We start from the raw sequence: 17521 nt of genomic DNA on the forward strand, positions 1-17521 counted from the left end.
GTTTGTAACTCCACTTACAGATCCCCCACTTAACTCCGGTGTTTGTAACTCCACTTACAGATCCCCCACTTAACTCCGGTGTTTGTAACTCCACTTACAGATCCCCCACTTAACGAGCAAACACTTAAGAGAAGCTAACACTAGAGCAAGCTCCACTGGAGTCCCAGGGGTTCTATTTATACAGTCTGTTCAGGTGCAACTAATCAAACCCCACCCCCTCAAACGGAGGGAAAACTGCAAAGTAAAGCAGGTTGTGACAAACTTGCTGTAAGCACACTAGCACACCAAACTTTGCTGTTTAGCACCCAAGACAGAAAAAAAAAAAAAAAAAACCTTTTAAAAAAAATTAAACCACAGTAGTTAAATATAAACCTTAATATAAAAAAGCAGTTAAGAAATACTTATCCTTTTCAGATGATTTGTTTGCTTTAAGTTGCTTTAAACCTGTCAGCAGCCTGATTCAAACAGACTCACTGGAGTCCCAGGGGTTCTATTTATACAGTCTGTTCAGGTGCAACTAATCAAACCCCACCCCCTCAAACGGAGGGAAAACTGCAAAGTAAAGCAGGTTGTGACAAACTTGCTGTAAGCACACTAGCACACCAAAAAATTTATATTTAAATTTAAAATTTTCTGCCTGTTTATGCCCTGGCTGGCTTCTTATGCTGCAGTGCCAGCTGTTACTTAAATGTCGCGAGATCTGAGGTCACGTGCAGTGGCGGAACTACCAGGAGAGCACGGGGTGCGAGCGGGCCAGGGCCCCCGGCAGACCGCGCGCTGCTGACAAATGCGGCCGTTCGGAGGGGGCGGGACCCGGCTGTGCGTCACGCACCAGGGCCCGCCCCCCTCTAGGGACGCTTCTGGTCACGTGTCACTGAATTTATTTGTCATCACTCTATCAAGCGTGCTGGGTGGGAAGGCAGTAACATTTTGTTCCCGACCGAAGTCTCTGGATGAGCGTGCGGCCGTGCACATCAATCATCAGCACATCTTACAGTCAGAAGCCACTACATGCAGGTCAAATTGCGGGTTTGGGTCCAGGAAGCAAGTAAGCAAATCGGGTGCGGGTAGCAGGAACATGCAGGTCAAATTGCTGGTTTGGGTCCAGGAAGCAAGTAAGCGGGTTGGGTGCGGGTAGCAGAAACATGCAGGACAAATTGCGGGTTCAGATCCAAGCAGCAAGTAAGCAGGTCAGGTGCAGTTAGCAGAAACATGCAGGTCAAATTGTAGAGCCAGAGCAACAGGAGGTGCTCCCTACATGAACACTTTGAAGCGTACTGTTGCACACCCTAGTTTCCTTGCACTTGTGCCTTGGGGTTAAGTAAATGACTCTTAACATGTTAGAGAAAAGAAAAAGGGATGCAGGACTGAAACTTTGTGCCTTTTGAGACAGCTTGCCCTAACAACTAGAAAATTATTTAAATTGCAGACTGGAAAATTAATAAGGAGATGGTCCGGATAAAAAGACAAATAGTGATATTAACAATTTACATCTATCCCTGAATATCTGTGCTCTGAAATGTTTTCCATTTAACCAATCTTGACAAATTATTTTTAGGGACTGATATTAATGCTGCGCTTCTGGCTGCCGCGTCCATCTTCAACCAAACATCTCAGAAACCAGAGAAAGGAACAAGCACAAAGAAGATCCCTCTCGTCATTTTCCTTACAGATGGAGAAGCAACCTCGGGTGTCTTGGCCTCCAGCCGCATCCTTAGCAATGCCCAAAAGGCCATGGCAGGCAACATTTCTCTCTTTTGTCTGGCATTTGGTGAAGATGCAGACTACAACCTCATGAGGAGGTTGTCTCTGGAAAACCGTGGCATAGCAAGACGCATTTATGAATATTCTGATGCCACGTTGCAGCTAAAGGGCTTTTATGATGAGATTGCCAGCCCACTTCTGTTTGACATTGAGTTGAACTATCTTGAAGAGAGTGCACAGAACGTGACGCAGACACTCTTCCCCAACTACTTTGAGGGTTCAGAACTTGTAGTGGCTGGGAAGCTGAAGTCTGGAACTAAAGACCTTAAAGTTCGATTGACTGCTCATGACCAGAAACAGAAACTGAGTTTGGAAAATGACATCTCCATGGAAAGCAATAGCACGAAGGCCAACTTTGGGTGCTCTAGCAACGTAGAACAGATCCAATGGTTTGTCCAACGGCTTTGGGCCTTTTTCACTATTAAAGATTTACTAGAGGCTAGGATCAAAGCAAATGACACTGTAGCACGAAGGCTTCTCACTGAGAAGGCGACCAACCTCTCTCTTAAGTACAACTTTGTGACACCTGTTACTTCCTTGATTATAGTCAAACCAGAAGATGAAGAAGATAGGAAGACTACACAAGCTGCAGCACCTTCAGTGACAACCACTTCTGCCCCGGTAACTTCTCCCTTTATGATAAGTGCCACCACAGCCACAAAAACAACTTCTCTGAAGACCAAAATTACTTCTGCCTCTTGGATAGCAAAGACTACCATCAGAGGTATCAAATCAACAAAGACAACAACAACAGAAACAGTAGCAGCAACCAGCACAACAAGCATCTCTACACAGTCTTCTCCCAGAGTTACAACAACTGTTCAAGTTACTGGAGCCAAAGGACACTCAAGTGTAACACCTAGTTTAGTAACAACTAATCATACCTTTCATAAACAGACAACCGTGGCATTAGCTACAAATGCAATCCTTACCACCTCCCCAGATTCCCGACACAGCATGCTCTCACACACAGCCACTCAGCAACCACACACAAATGTTCCTGAAGGGACTGTTAGAACTATGACAGAGAAAGCTCCTATTGTATTATCAGCAGGTGCCCCCATCTCTACTAATGTGCCAACAACTGAAGCTTCATCAGAGTTATTGTCAGCTACATTGACAGCTGGCACTAGCTTGTCTTCAACAGAGCGTGGTTGGGGGGCACAAGCAACCACAACTCCGCAATTGCCAACAACATTTCCTGTGGACCCCACCTTATTGAGGTTCCTTGTCCTTCCTGACAGCACTGAATTGCATCATGAAGCATTCGCAAATCAAATGTATGTGGAATCTCTTAACCCACCTCCAGTTTACAGCTTTTTAAAAGAGGCAGATATGGCAGGTAGGTTCTGTACCACACAGTAAAGGTGGCCATGCATGGGCCGATATAAACTGCCGACAGGCTAAATTGGCAACTTATGAGGCAGTGTATGTGGCCCTTCGGTGGGCTTCCCTGATCAATATCTGACTGAAAATCGGATTGATGTTGATCATGCAGGTTTAAAATTCCATTGGATCTAGGACCACATGCGTTTGTCGATGTAGTCCTAAATCTGACTGCCTGTATTTTCGGCCCACGATCGGATCCGCCCAATATCGCCCACCTCAAGGTAGGTATATTGGGGAGAGATACGCTTGTTTGGTGACCTCACCAAACAAGCAGATCTCTGCATGTATGGCCACCTTATGTCACAGTTTCTCATGACCATTTTCAGCATTAACACCTGTCTTTTCTTGTTTTTTGTGACTCTGCAGAAATCATTGATATTTCTGAAGGTATGTCCGCTTTCTTTTGCTCTTCTTCTTTGTATATTACAACTGTCACTTTTGTAATGGATTTTTAAGTGGATGTAGAAGGTGCTTTTCCAAGACGTTTTGCAATAGATATTTTATTTGCTGAAATTCTTATTTCACAATCTGTTTTGCCCTATAATTCTCCAGTTTGGCATATAACTTATATAATGTTAGTATGGATATGGAATCTAACCACCAATAATGCAACAATAATATTCATTATTATTTGTTTTATGCACCTTGTACCCGAATTGAAGAGGTCTCTGCTCTCCAAAAGTACAGCGCAGTGTTGTATTCATGGGAGGGCAGGGGATGCTACATTTGCAGGACTGCCTTGTGCCCACTGCACTTTGATTTTAGTGCCAGATTTACAATCTAGATGACGATGAAAGGGTAATAAGGAATGAAATTTTTGCACCCCTTAGTGATCTTGCACTTGCATCTGGAGTAAAAGTAAATGGCCCCATATGTGTTTTGTTTTTTTTAAGTATCTATTTTCACAAGATAGAAAAATTAAGGTTAAATTTCCCCATCTGAGAATTTTCTGCCTAAACCACACCTAACACTGTTAGTTACAGTAGTGGTATAATGTGGCACCCCCACATAACAACTTAATAGGGGCCCAGGGGGTGCACAGACTCTCCAGACAGCAACCTCTATTCCTGTTCACTCCCCACCTGCCCACTGCTAGTTTGCAACAAAGTTTATTTCAGATATGTTGGGGAGCATCGGTACATGGAGCTGTTCAGTGTGCTGCAGGACACTCAGTGTCGGACTGGCCCGCCGGGATACCAGGAAAACTCCTGGTGGGCCCAGGTGTGAGTGGGCCCTTGTGCTGCTAAATATTTAGCCTATTTCATGGCCATTTCCTATTTCTTTGAGAACAAAGAGGCTAAATAAATGGAATAATAGATTATAGCATGTAAAAATAGAGACTAGGAGAATAGAGTGAGGAGAAGAAGAATAATAGTACAGAGAGTGGGCCTCTGGTCTATTGTTCTTTGGTGGGCCCCTAGTCTCAGGTTTTTGGGTGGACCCCTGGTGTCCCATTCCGACACTGAGGACACTGGATATATTTGGGTTTTTTACTGCAGGAACAATATACTGTAAGGCTGTGCAGGCTGCTGCATGGACAATAAGGTAATGTAATCATCTGTTGGGTATGGGCACTGTGGGCAAGCCTTCTTGGCTGTGCAGATACTGGCATGCCAACAAAGGTTTCTGTTTAGCTATTTTTATCTCTAAATCTTTAAGGAGACTAGAAGCTGTAAGCTGTCCGTGATTTATTTGACAAACTTGTGACCCTTTAAATACAAACAAGTAGATCTGACCCATTGCATATTTGATTATTTTGCAGATTTCTATTCTGAATTCCCTGAAGATACAGAATTCATCTTTGGTGGTGGTGAGTATTAGGCCTACTATGTATATGCCACTACAATGGCATTCTGTCACGTGGTTATATAGCAAATGAGGTTAAAGACAAACTAGTTCCTAAATGGCTAGTGCCGTACAGTGATCTTGGCCTGCGTTAGACAGAATTATAACACTGACCCTGCTGTTGTCCCAGAAGCATCTTGGACAGATAATAAACAAGGTTACAGATATATAGAAACCCTGATGTTACAGTTACCCTATTATAGTACCAGGGCAAGAATAAGCACTCACCACAAATCTCACCCTAACTGGTGACCTCCTTAGCTCATAACAATGTTACACATATATAGAAACATTGGGGTAACAATCACCCTGTTATAGTTCCAGGGGTACCCAGGGCACAAATAAGCACTCACCCCAAATCTCACCCTAACTGGCCTTCAGGCTGGGCCCCCTTAGCTCATAACAAAGTTAAAGATATATAGAAACATTAGGGCAGCATTCACCCTGCTATAATCCAGGGGTACCCAGGGCACAAATAAGCACTCACCCCAAATCCCTCCCTAACTGGCCTTCAGGTTAGGCCAATCTTAACTCATAACAAGGTTACAGATGTATAAAAACATTGGGGTAGCACTCACCCTGCTATAGTTCCAGAGGTACCCAAAGCACCAATAAGCACTCACCCAATTCTCACCCTAACTGACCTTTAGGGCAGACCCATTAGCTCATAACAAGGTTACAGATATACTGAGGTAATCATTGCTCTTTGCACATGTCTTTTTTCACTGGAATTACTGTTTTCTGTGTTAATTTGAGAGTCCCCTAGCAGCCACAAATTGCAATTGTAAATTAGCCTTACTGTGCGTATTGTGTATACGTCAACCATATTGTGTTGTTTCCCTTCTCCTTAAGCAAACTTGTTAGGTGCTCCTGGGCTTCAGACCTTCATGTCTTCAGGTGAGTTACTTTATATATATATATATATACCTGTATATCTATATATCTATATATCTATATATATATATATATATATATATATATATATATATATATATATATATTGCATTCATCCATATACTTAACGTTAGGATATCTTGTTTAATCACCAAGAGCCTTTACTAACTTTGTTTTCTTTTTATGCCAGTGGACGGAGACCCCCATTTCATAGTGAATTTTCCAGAATCCCAAGAGAGGCTATGCTTTACATTAGATGGACGACCGGGGGATATATTGAGGCTGCTCTCTGATCCTGTTGCAGGTAAAAAGAAACCTTTCTCCTTCAGTGGTTGACAAACAAGTATAATCTTGTAGCTACATACTGTACATTTTTTTCAAGGCCAGAATACTCCATATATACATGTATACTCTTTACTGCTAGAAGTGATATCATTGCCCTCAACGTCTTATATGGGATTTTAGTTGTTAGCCTGGGATTAAACAGAATACACATTAGCTGTTTGTGATGGTTCATATCCATCATTGTAATACAGGTATGGAATCAGTCAAAGGAAAACAATCCTATTGGTTTTATTTCATGTTTAAATGATTTCTAGTAGACTTAAGGTATGGTGGTCCAAATAAGACCCCTTATCCAGAAAACCTCAGGTCCCAAGCATTCTGGAGAACAGGTCCCATTCCTGTACAAGGTGTTATTTAATGTGTAAGGGCTACAATTACAACACCATTCATTTTACACCACTTTTCACCACCATTGTTTGCCTTCATAATTATAAACCAGGTTTTGTATGTGAATTTTTTATGTATACATGTAATTTATATAGCATCGATACAATATGCATCATGGTACAATTTTATAATATAGAAAAATACATACAGTTTGCGGAGGGCTTGCATTGTAATAAATACATTTGTATATAATATGCTCTGGCACAACGCCAGGAATTGTTTCAGATTATCTTCATTTCCTAAGAAAAAATGCATTGATAAGAACCAGATACACAGCTAGAGAGCCCCTTGGTACATAATGGGTTTAAGGACCCACTGGCTCCTCCTGCCATACACCGTCATCCCACCATGGTTCCAGCTGCAACTCCTCTGCACAACCAGAACCCCTGTTTAAACCCATCTTCTGCTACTGCTCTTTTTCTCTTATTACTGGATGAGTTTTAGTCATCTCTCCACATTGATGAGCCATCTATTAGCAGTGCTGTGCTGTGACTAGATAGTGGTGTCAAAAATTCACAAGTAAACCTACTAGCACTGGTACACACTCATAGCAGCCATAGCACATTTGGTTCATATGATTGGAATAGCTCAACCGTTGTTAAGAAGAAGGGATGAAACACCTGAACTCCACAAAGGAGTGGAGCTGAAAAGAGTTTTTAGATGAACATTATACTATAAACTATATATTTATATGCAGGTATCACAGTGAATGGACATTTGATGAAGGCCCCACTAAAAGTTGGCTTTGAGAGCAGGTTGCGTACCTACCTTGACGTGATCACTGTTGTTATCAACCGGCCGCGTTCCAAATATGCCATCAGCATTTCACTTCAGAACTTGACCCTTACTGGAGAAAAACACCAAACGTTTGCTGTCAACCACCCTGTGTTTTTCCAGAAGCCCAGCCTGTCTGTCAGAGTAGTTCCTTCAACCAATGTCACCATATGGATTGGGCGTAATGTGGAGCTACTGATTATTTTCCATCATTATCAGCATCCATCATATCTTCAGCTGGATCATCTGGGCTTCTACATCGTCAAGGCAGACGGTTTATCCTCAAGCTCTGGTGGTCTTTTAGGTCAGTAAATAATTTAAAACAATAAATGATATCACATTTAGAGGCCTATTTAAGATTGCTTGAGTTTCCCGGCTTTGGGGAAAACCTGTGTAATTTAATGAAGTCACAATGTGTTTTAGGCCAGCTTGAACAAATCTTAAGGTGGCCATAAACGTTACAATTACGATCTTTCCTTGAAAAAGATCTTTCCAGGAAAGATCGTTCATTTCAACACACAAGTGTAGAGCTGAATCATCAGATATACAGGTAGAAACAATAGAATTCTACCTGTATCTGGTGATTCAGCAATAACAATGGCCGATGTTTAGTAATTTTGTGGCCAGCCCGATTGACGAGCCGACTGATATCTAAGTCTTCTGTCGATATCGGGTGGCTCGTCTTCCACAATACACCCACCGAATATTATACGAAAATTTGTTTTGTACGTTATTATCGGTGCGTCTATGGCCACCTTATCAGTAGGAAAGCTCAACATTAGTGATGCTTGGAGTTTCTTTGCACTGTATTGTGTGCAATCTAATCTCTAAAAGTGGCCATTCATTCTCAGAATTGGTTGAGCATTTTGGCTGATTATGATCATGTATGGCCTGCCCCAAACTAAAAATCCTATCTATTGTCCCTGATGGAAAACTTTTTGTTGGTCAGAGGAATGGAAGTGTCGAGGAACCACATCTCCTTCTTTCCTTTCTTTCTTTGTGTTCTGATTGTTAGACCAGTCTGCCCAACTAATGGAACACTAGAAAGGTGGCCATGCATGTGTATGACCTATTGTATTGTATTGGGTCAAATACCATATCGGTTGGATACAATATTAATTGAGGCGTATCAGCGTCACAAGCTAGAGTATATTTGAAATTCACAAATTAGCAGTATTCTATATACTTACATTTGTGATACTCTTTTTTTTTTTTCAGGACAGTTTCAGAATTGCCATATGGAAGTAATCAATAAAAAGCTAGACTATGATTTGACCCTATCAGGAACTGTGATGAGAAATAGCCAAACAGCGCCCGCTACACTGGTTGAAAGAACTGTGAAGGATTCTACCGCCCAAGTACATGAGGCCAAGTGCTGGCTGGTGAAGCACGGAGACATAGAAGAGATCCTGGATGGAAAGTACCTCTCCTACATAGTATCAGATCTTCAGGAGATGTGACATGACGTGTACAGGGTTTAAAAACTGTGGATGGGAGAGCAAGCTTTGGTGCCATCTATTGAGGAAATGTATGCAGAACTGCTGCTGTTGAGAGTTGGGGGGGGAGTATAACATAAACTAATAACATTATAACAGAAGAGCCAGTTTAAATTAATTAAAGGGAATTTATCATGTTTAAAATAAAAATAATACTATTTTCTTTTAAGCATAGCCTTATGTAATGTCATTTTCTGTCTTCTGTCCCTTTGTGTCAGTTCTCTTGTTTGAAGGCTGCTCTAGTCTTAAAGGGGTAGTTAACTTTTAGTTTGTATAAACTATGTTCACATATATGTAATTTTGTATTGAGCAATGTATGGGGCCTTGTCAGGGTCGTAACTACAGAGGAAGCTGCTGCAAGGGGGCCCAGGAAGTATAGGGGCCACATGAGGCCCTAATTCATATAAAAATTATATATATATTGGTAAAACAGGTCAACCTTTAGACATTTTGGGGCTCTGAAAAATAATTGCTGTGGGGCCCAGTAATATATACTGTAGTTATGCCACCGGCCTTTTTTAATCACAAAAAGGGTCTGAACTCCAAAAAGACTAAAGACCCCTGCGCAAATTGGCTTGGGGAAATTTAGGAACAGAAAAATTAATCTTTCTGTTACCAACCATATTTTCTGAGCAGCTATTGGCACTAGGCTGGTAAATAAACTGCTAGCATGAAAGGACCAGATGCACCTTAGTATTTCTAGGTGGCAACAGCAGAAAGCCTTGTACATTTGTAAGGGCATTGGTACAGGTAGTGCAACCACTATCCGGAAACCTGTTATCCAGAAAGCTCCCAATTTCGGAAAGGCCTTCTCCCATAGACTCTATTTCATCCAAATAATCCAAATTTTTTAAATTAATTTCCTTTTTCTCTGTAATAATAAAATAGTAACTTGTACTTGATCCAGAATAAGATATAATTAATCCTTATTGGAAGCAGAACCAGCCTATTGGGTTTATTTGATAAAGTCCAAATGGTAAAAACATTTTACTATAAAAAATTTTAGTGGAAAAAAACCTCAAACTTTTCAAGATTTATATACCCCGAGGCTGTAAAAAGTCTGAATCCGAAAATACTTAATCTTCAACCTTTCGAGGTCCTGTAGAAGTCAATGGCAGAGGTCTGATTTGCAATTTGACTGTATTATTGTCTGTGCTGGGTTTTGTACGATAATCCGAACATTTTTTACTTTTCGGGTGTCAAGTCCAAAAGATCCGGATTTTTCCGCGTGACAATCCGAAAAAGTCGTAGTTTCGTGCGACAATCCAAAAAAGACATAATTTTTTTCATAGTTTATTAATGATAAATAAGGGTAAATCGTGGATTCTAATTTGATCCGATTTTCTTTTATTAAAAATGTGGATTTTAGTAAATAACCCCCTCAATGTTTAAATGATTTTAGTAGACAAGGTATGTAGAGTCAAATTATGGAAAGATCCGTTATCCAGAAAATTCCAGGTCCCAAGCATTCTGCATAATAGATCCTATACCTGTAGTAACTCAAAAGTCTGTAACAGTACATATTATTGATGCACCAAATACTTTGCAAGCGCATCAGCTTTTTCTGGACATGCGTAGGCCATTTCCTGCAGTAAATCCATGAAGTAGGATTTAGGGATTCAGCTGAATACTGAATGAAAGGGCTAGGTGCATCCCTAATACATATAATGTGCTTCTAGCTTGGGTTGTATTTTCTACACCAGAGGGCAGGTGTAGAGAAATGGTATGGCTCAAGCAGTTTCAGGAGCATCCTTCCTAATCATAGGCCTAAGATGAAGGCCCTTTCTTGTGACATAAATAAAGACTTCACTTTTTATTGGCTCTGGAATTGTGATTTGATCTTCTGATTAGCGATGCACCGAATCCACTATCTTTGTGAAAGATTTGGCCGAACCGAATCCGAATGCTAATTTGCATATGCAAATTATGGATAGGAAGGGGAAAGCATGTTGTACTTCCTTGTTTTGTGCCAAAAAGTCACGCAATTTCCCTCCCCATCCCTAATTTGCATATGCAAATTAGGTTTTGGATACGGTTCAGCCAGTCAGAAGGACTGGCCAATCCGAATCCTGCTGAAAAAGGCCAAATCCTGGATTCTGTGCATCCCTACTTCTGATATAGGTGAATTGTGGCTGGTAACCATGGTGACTGCGCATCTGGGGTGACTTTAACATACACTGTAGCAGCAAGTAGACTGGGAATTTTGCGAAAAGGTCTGGAGTGACTTCTTTTCTGGAGAATATGGAAAAACAAGCTAAGGCATTAGCCTCAGATATTAAGTAAGGCATTAGACTCAGATTTCAGTTCAAAAGAAGACTTCCCACTCTTGGGGTAAAACTGAACATGGATTTCATCAAGCCCACCACAGAGAAGGTGTACAAGGAGACTTAGATCCCCCTCCCCAGCTGCTTCAAACTTTGCTGTGAGTGACGGTATGGCACCCTTCTTTTTTTTTGCTTTATAAGTGCTCCCTGAATTAAGAGTCGGGACTACAGCCTGAACCGCAGCCCAGATTTGTGGAAAGGCCACAAAGACCTGGGCCTAGGGCGGCAAAATTTTAGGGGTGGCATTTGCTCCCTAACTGCTGCACATACAATACTGGGAGTGCATGGGAGGTTTTGACCACCGCAAGCCAAGTCCCAGAGCCAACAAAGTAGAAAATGTGCACTCACTCTGGCAGGGAGCAGAGACATTTTCTAGGACCACCAAAGATACAATTTTGACCCTGCTGAACTGAGGCATGAACTAGGCAAAGAGGTTCATATATGAATTGTAGAGAATTAAATCAGAGCTCATTGACGCCATTTATAAATAAAGGTTAAAATGTTGGCCACGATTAGCTTGTGTACTGGTGCATTATGGACAATTGTGTTGGTCACATACAGAGCTATATACAATAAAAAATAAAAAAGTTAATCCCTTAGAATAACCCCCTCCTGCCGTTCCCTTTCAGTCTCTCAACTGCGTAAAAAAGTTCCAGAAAAAATAAGAAAAAAATATACATATATTCCAATTTGAAACAATATATATGTTGTCTTGTAGAACAGCGCCTAAAGCAAACGGAGAGAGCAAAAAAACAGGGGCATAATATGGTGTAGTATTTTCAATCAATTAAAACACCCTGTGATGAAAAAGTGTGAGAAAAAAAAATTTTTTTAAAAAAGTGAAAAAAATTTTTTTTTTTTTTTTTTTTAAAAAAGTGAAAAAATAAGAGATAAAATTAAGAAAAAATAGATAAAAAGTAAAAATAAAGAGTGGTCCAGGTAAATAGGTAAAAATGAGAAAGGGATTGAATTGAGTGTTTTCCCTTTAAAAAGATCTTCCTTTTCCACAATGTGTAGAAGCAAGGAAATGTAGTGCCTTTTAAATCCTTCACCGAAGTTTAGTAAAATTGCCTACTTACAAGACAGTGGCAGTTTTATCGCATGTAGTTTTGGTTTCTTGTGTTCTTCCCTCCTATCAGTCACCATTGGGCTCCCAAGTAAAAATATAGAGGGTACATAGTGCAATGACGTTTTATTAAAAAGAATTTAAAAACAATAAAAAGATTTACACTCACATTTGTTCGTAAGATTTTGTCACATATAAGCAAGTCCTTTTTTGGAGATATCACCAGTTGTAAAGCGAAGGAGGATATGTGCCGGCGTCTCTCTCCCTCGTGGTGCTCCGTGTCTTGCTGTGACGTCACTTCCGCCTGACGCGTTTCACCGACCAATCGGCTTCCTCAGAGGCATGAAGTGCTTCTACATGGGCGCCCTTAATGGGGTTAAAATTTTGGGGTATCGCTGAAATAAAAAATAATTGGAGGGGGGGAGATATAGTTAGGAAAACCTTACAAGAGGAAAGTAGGTGGATTCACAATATGCAGACCCTAAACCCACGGGGACTAAATATAGATATGAATTTAAGAGCCTTTTTGTAAAAAAAACCCACATCACACAGTAGAAATGAAGCGAAATATTATTTGGGCGAACTGAGTAAAATAGAAATTTGTATAAAAATTTTCTGTAATTAAATGAATGTACACATAGAAATTGTGAAAATAAGACACAAATTAATTGTTTTAAACATATTTATTATCATTATATCAATTTATAGATACAGCACAAAGCACTTTGAAAAGAATTTGAATTTAATGTATATTGAGTTATTTAATAGTTTGATTGATATTATTAATTAAAAGAAGTATTCCAGTCTGTTATATATATATAAAAAAGCCTGCACTGATTCAATGCTATTATTATGTATGTACATGTTATTCCAGATGTAAAATCTGCATATAATGTTTATGGCCGTTATAAGATCCTTTTAAAATGTCCCTGAGTGAGAAATCCATAGCAGTAAAAGACGCTGGACTTGCAAATACACTTGCGGTTGCTGTGGCAACCAGAAACCAGGAAACCGGAAGTGCGATACCGATGGGACGCGCACCACAGGAAAGACACGGGACCCATGGGCAACACACCAGGAAGCAATCGAGGATAATGAGGGACGATGCGCCTCTTAAGGGCGCCCATGTAGAAGCACTTCATGCCTCTGAGGAAGACGATTGGTCGGTGAAACGCGTCAGGCGGAAGTGACGTCACAGCAAGACACGGAGCACCACGAGGGAGAGAGACGCCGGCACATATCCTCCTTCGCTTTACAACTGGTGATATCTCCAAAAAAGGACTTGCTTATATGTGACAAAATCTTACGAACAAATGTGAGTGTAAATCTTTTTATTGTTTTTAAATTCTTTTTAATAAAACGTCATTGCACTATGTACCCTCTATATTTTTACTTGGGAGCCCAATGGTGACTGATAGGAGGGAAGAACACAAGAAACCAAAACTACATGCGATAAAACTGCCACTGTCTTGTAAGTAGGCAATTTTACTAAACTTCGGTGAAGGATTTAAAAGGCACTACATTTCCTTGCTTCTACACATTGTGGAAAAGGAAGATCTTTTTAAAGGGAAAACACTCAATTCAATCCCTTTCTCATTTTTACCTATTTACCTGGACCACTCTTTATTTTTACTTTTTATCTATTTTTTCTTATTTTTATCTCTTATTTTTTCACTTTTTTAAAAAAAAAAAAAAAAATTTTTTCACTTTTTTAAAAAATTTTTTTTTTCTCACACTTTTTCATCACAGGGTGTTTTAATTGATTGAAAATACTACACCATATTATGCCCCTGTTTTTTTGCTCTCTCCGTTTGCTTTAGGCGCTGTTCTACAAGACAACATATATATTGTTTCAAATTGGAATATATGTATATTTTTTTCTTATTTTTTCTGGAACTCACATACAGAGCTGTCAACTTTTGTATGGAACAAAACGGGGCTAGATGTGCACTGCCAAATATTTTGCAAAGGTTTGTGACGTCACCAGGTGTGATGTCAGCAGAAGTTTTGTCACTCACATGTGTAAAGCCGCCAAAACCACTCTGCGCATGCGCACTTTGCTCCAATGATGTAACTGAAATGTTCTGCACATGCGCGCACTTGATTTTTGCCTGCTAATCGTTATAAATCATCAGAGATCACCAGAAATTGGGGGGAATGCATCAGAGTGATGGGGAAAGAGCGGAAAATCTGTAGTGGTAAATGCACAGCGGTGGAACTAGTGACTTGAAGGAGAAACAAACCTTTAATAAAAAAAACCCTACCCCTACCTTACATAGACCCCCTCCCCCCAAGCCTAGCTGCTACCCTGGGCAGATGCCCTTAACTCTTTACTTACCCCTCCGTGCAGATTCTGTCCAGCGGAGTGCACAGGCGCCATCTTCAGCCGCTTCGGAATGAGTTTCAGCGCATGCGCAGTTGTCACGGAACAGAAAATAACTCCAACTGCGCATGTGCCGCTCCGCCGGTCTCATTCCGCAGATTACCAAAAAGAATTACATGGCGCCTGTGAACTCTGCTGGACAGAATCTGCACGGAGGGGTAAGTAAAGAGTTAGGGGCATTTGCCTGGGGGGGAGGGAGGGACAGGTCTATGTGGGGTAGGGTTTTTTTGTTTGTTTTTTAAGGCACCAGGGCCCTCCCTCACATTCAGGGAACTTCCTGTCACAGTGTTCAAGGCCTTCTGACGTAGGGAAGACATGCCTCCCCAGTAGTTTCCCCTCAAACAGGGCAAGAACAACTGTCCCAGGTCTCCATAATGGTATTTTAATTCAGTAGCTGCTGCCTCTCTCCTCAATCTCCTGATAACATTGCAGTGCAAGCACCAGTCCCCCATACTTTTTACTTTGTATCTTTCTTAAGCCCCACCCTGGTCACATGAGGCTGTGTGTGAGAGAGAGAAAGAGATTGTTTTAAAAATGGTGCTGCTTCCATGTGGGTGAGATGCAATTTGTGCTTCTTTGGGCGTGTGGCTGTGTCAGTGTGTGAGAGGCTGGGAGTGAGTGAGCATTATTGCGTAGTAAGTGGGGAAGGCTACATGTGGCGATAGCACCCAGGGCACCCACCAGATGCAAGTCTGGGCTCCTCTCTATTTATTCCGTGGGGAGAAGGTTGGTTTTATGCACTGTATGTTACTCCCCATAAAGTCACAGGACCCTACTTTTTCACCCGGACGTTGCAGCTCTGTTGTATCTTTCTATACTATGGAAATTACAACTTTAAAACTCGTGTCTGTAAAGCAGGGCAATGCAGGGCTATGACAATCAGGACTAGAATAGAAGTGATGTTGATATAGGAGAGACTTATTGAGATATATCTGTGTCAGTGGCGTAACTATAGAGGAAAGAGATCCTTCGGTTGCAGAGGGACCCAGGGAAAATTGGGGCTCAGACCGTAGGGTTTACTTCCTCTGTAGCAGCTCCCTTGACTGGAAACGTATGGGCCCCTGCAGCAAGTAGATGTGTGCTAGCAGCAGTGTGCTCGCCCATGCGGGCATGGGGTCGGGTTAGTTGGTGCAGGTGACAGCATGGTAGGCCGCTGATCTGTGTATTTAAGCATAGTTTTATCATAGGGGCCACACCTACTTTTGAGACCCCTCCGATCCATTGTTTTCCACTGGCAGGTGTACTATTTTGTTTTGTTTTTTTTAATCTCAAATAAGATTATCACTATATGTCATACTGGTTGCTATGGGCTTATTGCTTGGAAACATGAAACACTGCCCTGTAGTTTGTATATCTAGGGAACTGCTGCATTTTGAACATTGGGATGTATTTCTGCTGCACTCTGTGTGATGGAAGGGTTCCTACATTCTCTGTTTTTACTTCTGGGATATTGAGGTTAGGATTTCCATATTGACTATAATAAAATCTCGTACCAATGCAAGATCCTATCCTTATTTATTCTATCCCTTACCTCTTAATTCCTATGTTTAGAATTGTCGATTGGTCATTTTATATTGCAATTTATTTCTATTTCTAAAGGAAATGATGAGGGCCCTATGATATCTCTGGCACCATTGTGTCCCCTGCAGGCTATTTTGAAGCATATAAAAGAGATGGCTACATGCAGTTATGAAGGTAACGGCTACACGCAGTTATGGTGGTGTTTATGGTGGGCCCAAAGGAGGTGGCTTAAAGCAAATATTAAGGGAAGGCTACAAACTGTTATAAAGTGTGTTCATTCTGGTGATATGGAACTAAGGGGGGTGGGCGAAGGCTATTATTGAATGGAATTAAAGGGAAAGGTTGCAGCCTATTATGAAGGGAAGAACAGACGTTATTAGGAATTATTGTTCCCTTCTGCCTTACTCTAAAATGTTCTTTATAGGTGCATTGGCTGTTTTATGTTTGGACTAATGGGAATGGCTGCAGCTGTTATTTAGAGACCAAGGGAATGACACATAGAGCCATTTGGGCATTTGTACACATGTGTACAACATTCAGTGCATAATATGGATATATTGCTGCCTTTAAAGGAGAACTAAAGCTTAACTGAAGAAGTAGGTAGAAATGTTGGACATTATGTTTTGTGCTTCTGGACCAGCCGGAGGCAACCACAGTCCTTTAGCAGTAAAGATGCCCCCAGTAGCTCCCCATCTTCTTTTCTGCTGATTCACTGCACATGCTCTGTGCTGCTGTCACTTACTAAGCTTAGGGGCCCACTCACAATATACAGTACACATATACTGAAGAAGTAGGTAGAGATGTTGGAAATTATGTTTTGTGCTTCTGTACCAGCCGAAGGCAACCACAGTCCTTTAGCAGTAAAGATGCCCCAGTAGCTCCCCATCTTCTTTTCTGCTGATTCACTCCACATGCTCTGTGCTGCTGTCACTTACTAAGCTTAGGGGCCCACTCACAATATACAGTACACATATTAATAGAAATGTCACAATATAAAGCTGATTAGTAATTAATACAGATTACTATATATGTAATACAAACTACAATTACTACATGGCAGCACAGAAACCAGTGCAATCGGCATCAGAATTTAAAAATCAGCCCTGTAGCATCAACTTATATTACATACCGTACATGCATTTTCTGCTGGATAATTTGCGACGACCCCTAAGCTTAGCTTCCCAACAGCTGCTCAGAGCCCACTGAGCATGTGAGTGTCGCAGACACTTTCCAAGATGGTGTGACAAGTTTTGAAGTCCTGGATAATTGCTGCTATTAACAAGCTAAAATTTTAGGCTGGTGCAATATATAAAATATGGCATTTTTAGCCATA

The 17521-nt window shown here is 41.0% G+C and overlaps 1 protein-coding gene across 3 annotated transcripts in view; it reads left to right on the top strand.

Annotated features, from left to right (window-relative positions):
* itih6.S (inter-alpha-trypsin inhibitor heavy chain family member 6 S homeolog) overlaps window positions 1-9063 on the top strand; it is a 45767-nt gene extending 36704 nt beyond the window's left edge. For all 3 annotated transcript variants that reach the window (XM_041574738.1, XM_041574740.1, XM_041574739.1), the window contains 7 exons: window positions 1559-3106; window positions 3520-3540; window positions 4916-4963; window positions 5851-5895; window positions 6083-6196; window positions 7322-7702; window positions 8617-9063. In XM_041574738.1, coding sequence (XP_041430672.1) covers window positions 1559-3106; window positions 3520-3540; window positions 4916-4963; window positions 5851-5895; window positions 6083-6196; window positions 7322-7702; window positions 8617-8858 — 2399 coding nt within the window. In that variant the 3' untranslated portion in view covers window positions 8859-9063. The remainder of the gene's footprint in view (window positions 1-1558; window positions 3107-3519; window positions 3541-4915; window positions 4964-5850; window positions 5896-6082; window positions 6197-7321; window positions 7703-8616) is intronic.
* Window positions 9064-17521: the final 8458 nt, after the last annotated feature.

This window comes from Xenopus laevis, chromosome 8S, assembly GCF_017654675.1.
Source record: "Xenopus laevis strain J_2021 chromosome 8S, Xenopus_laevis_v10.1, whole genome shotgun sequence".
Lineage (NCBI taxonomy): Eukaryota > Metazoa > Chordata > Amphibia > Anura > Pipidae > Xenopus > Xenopus laevis.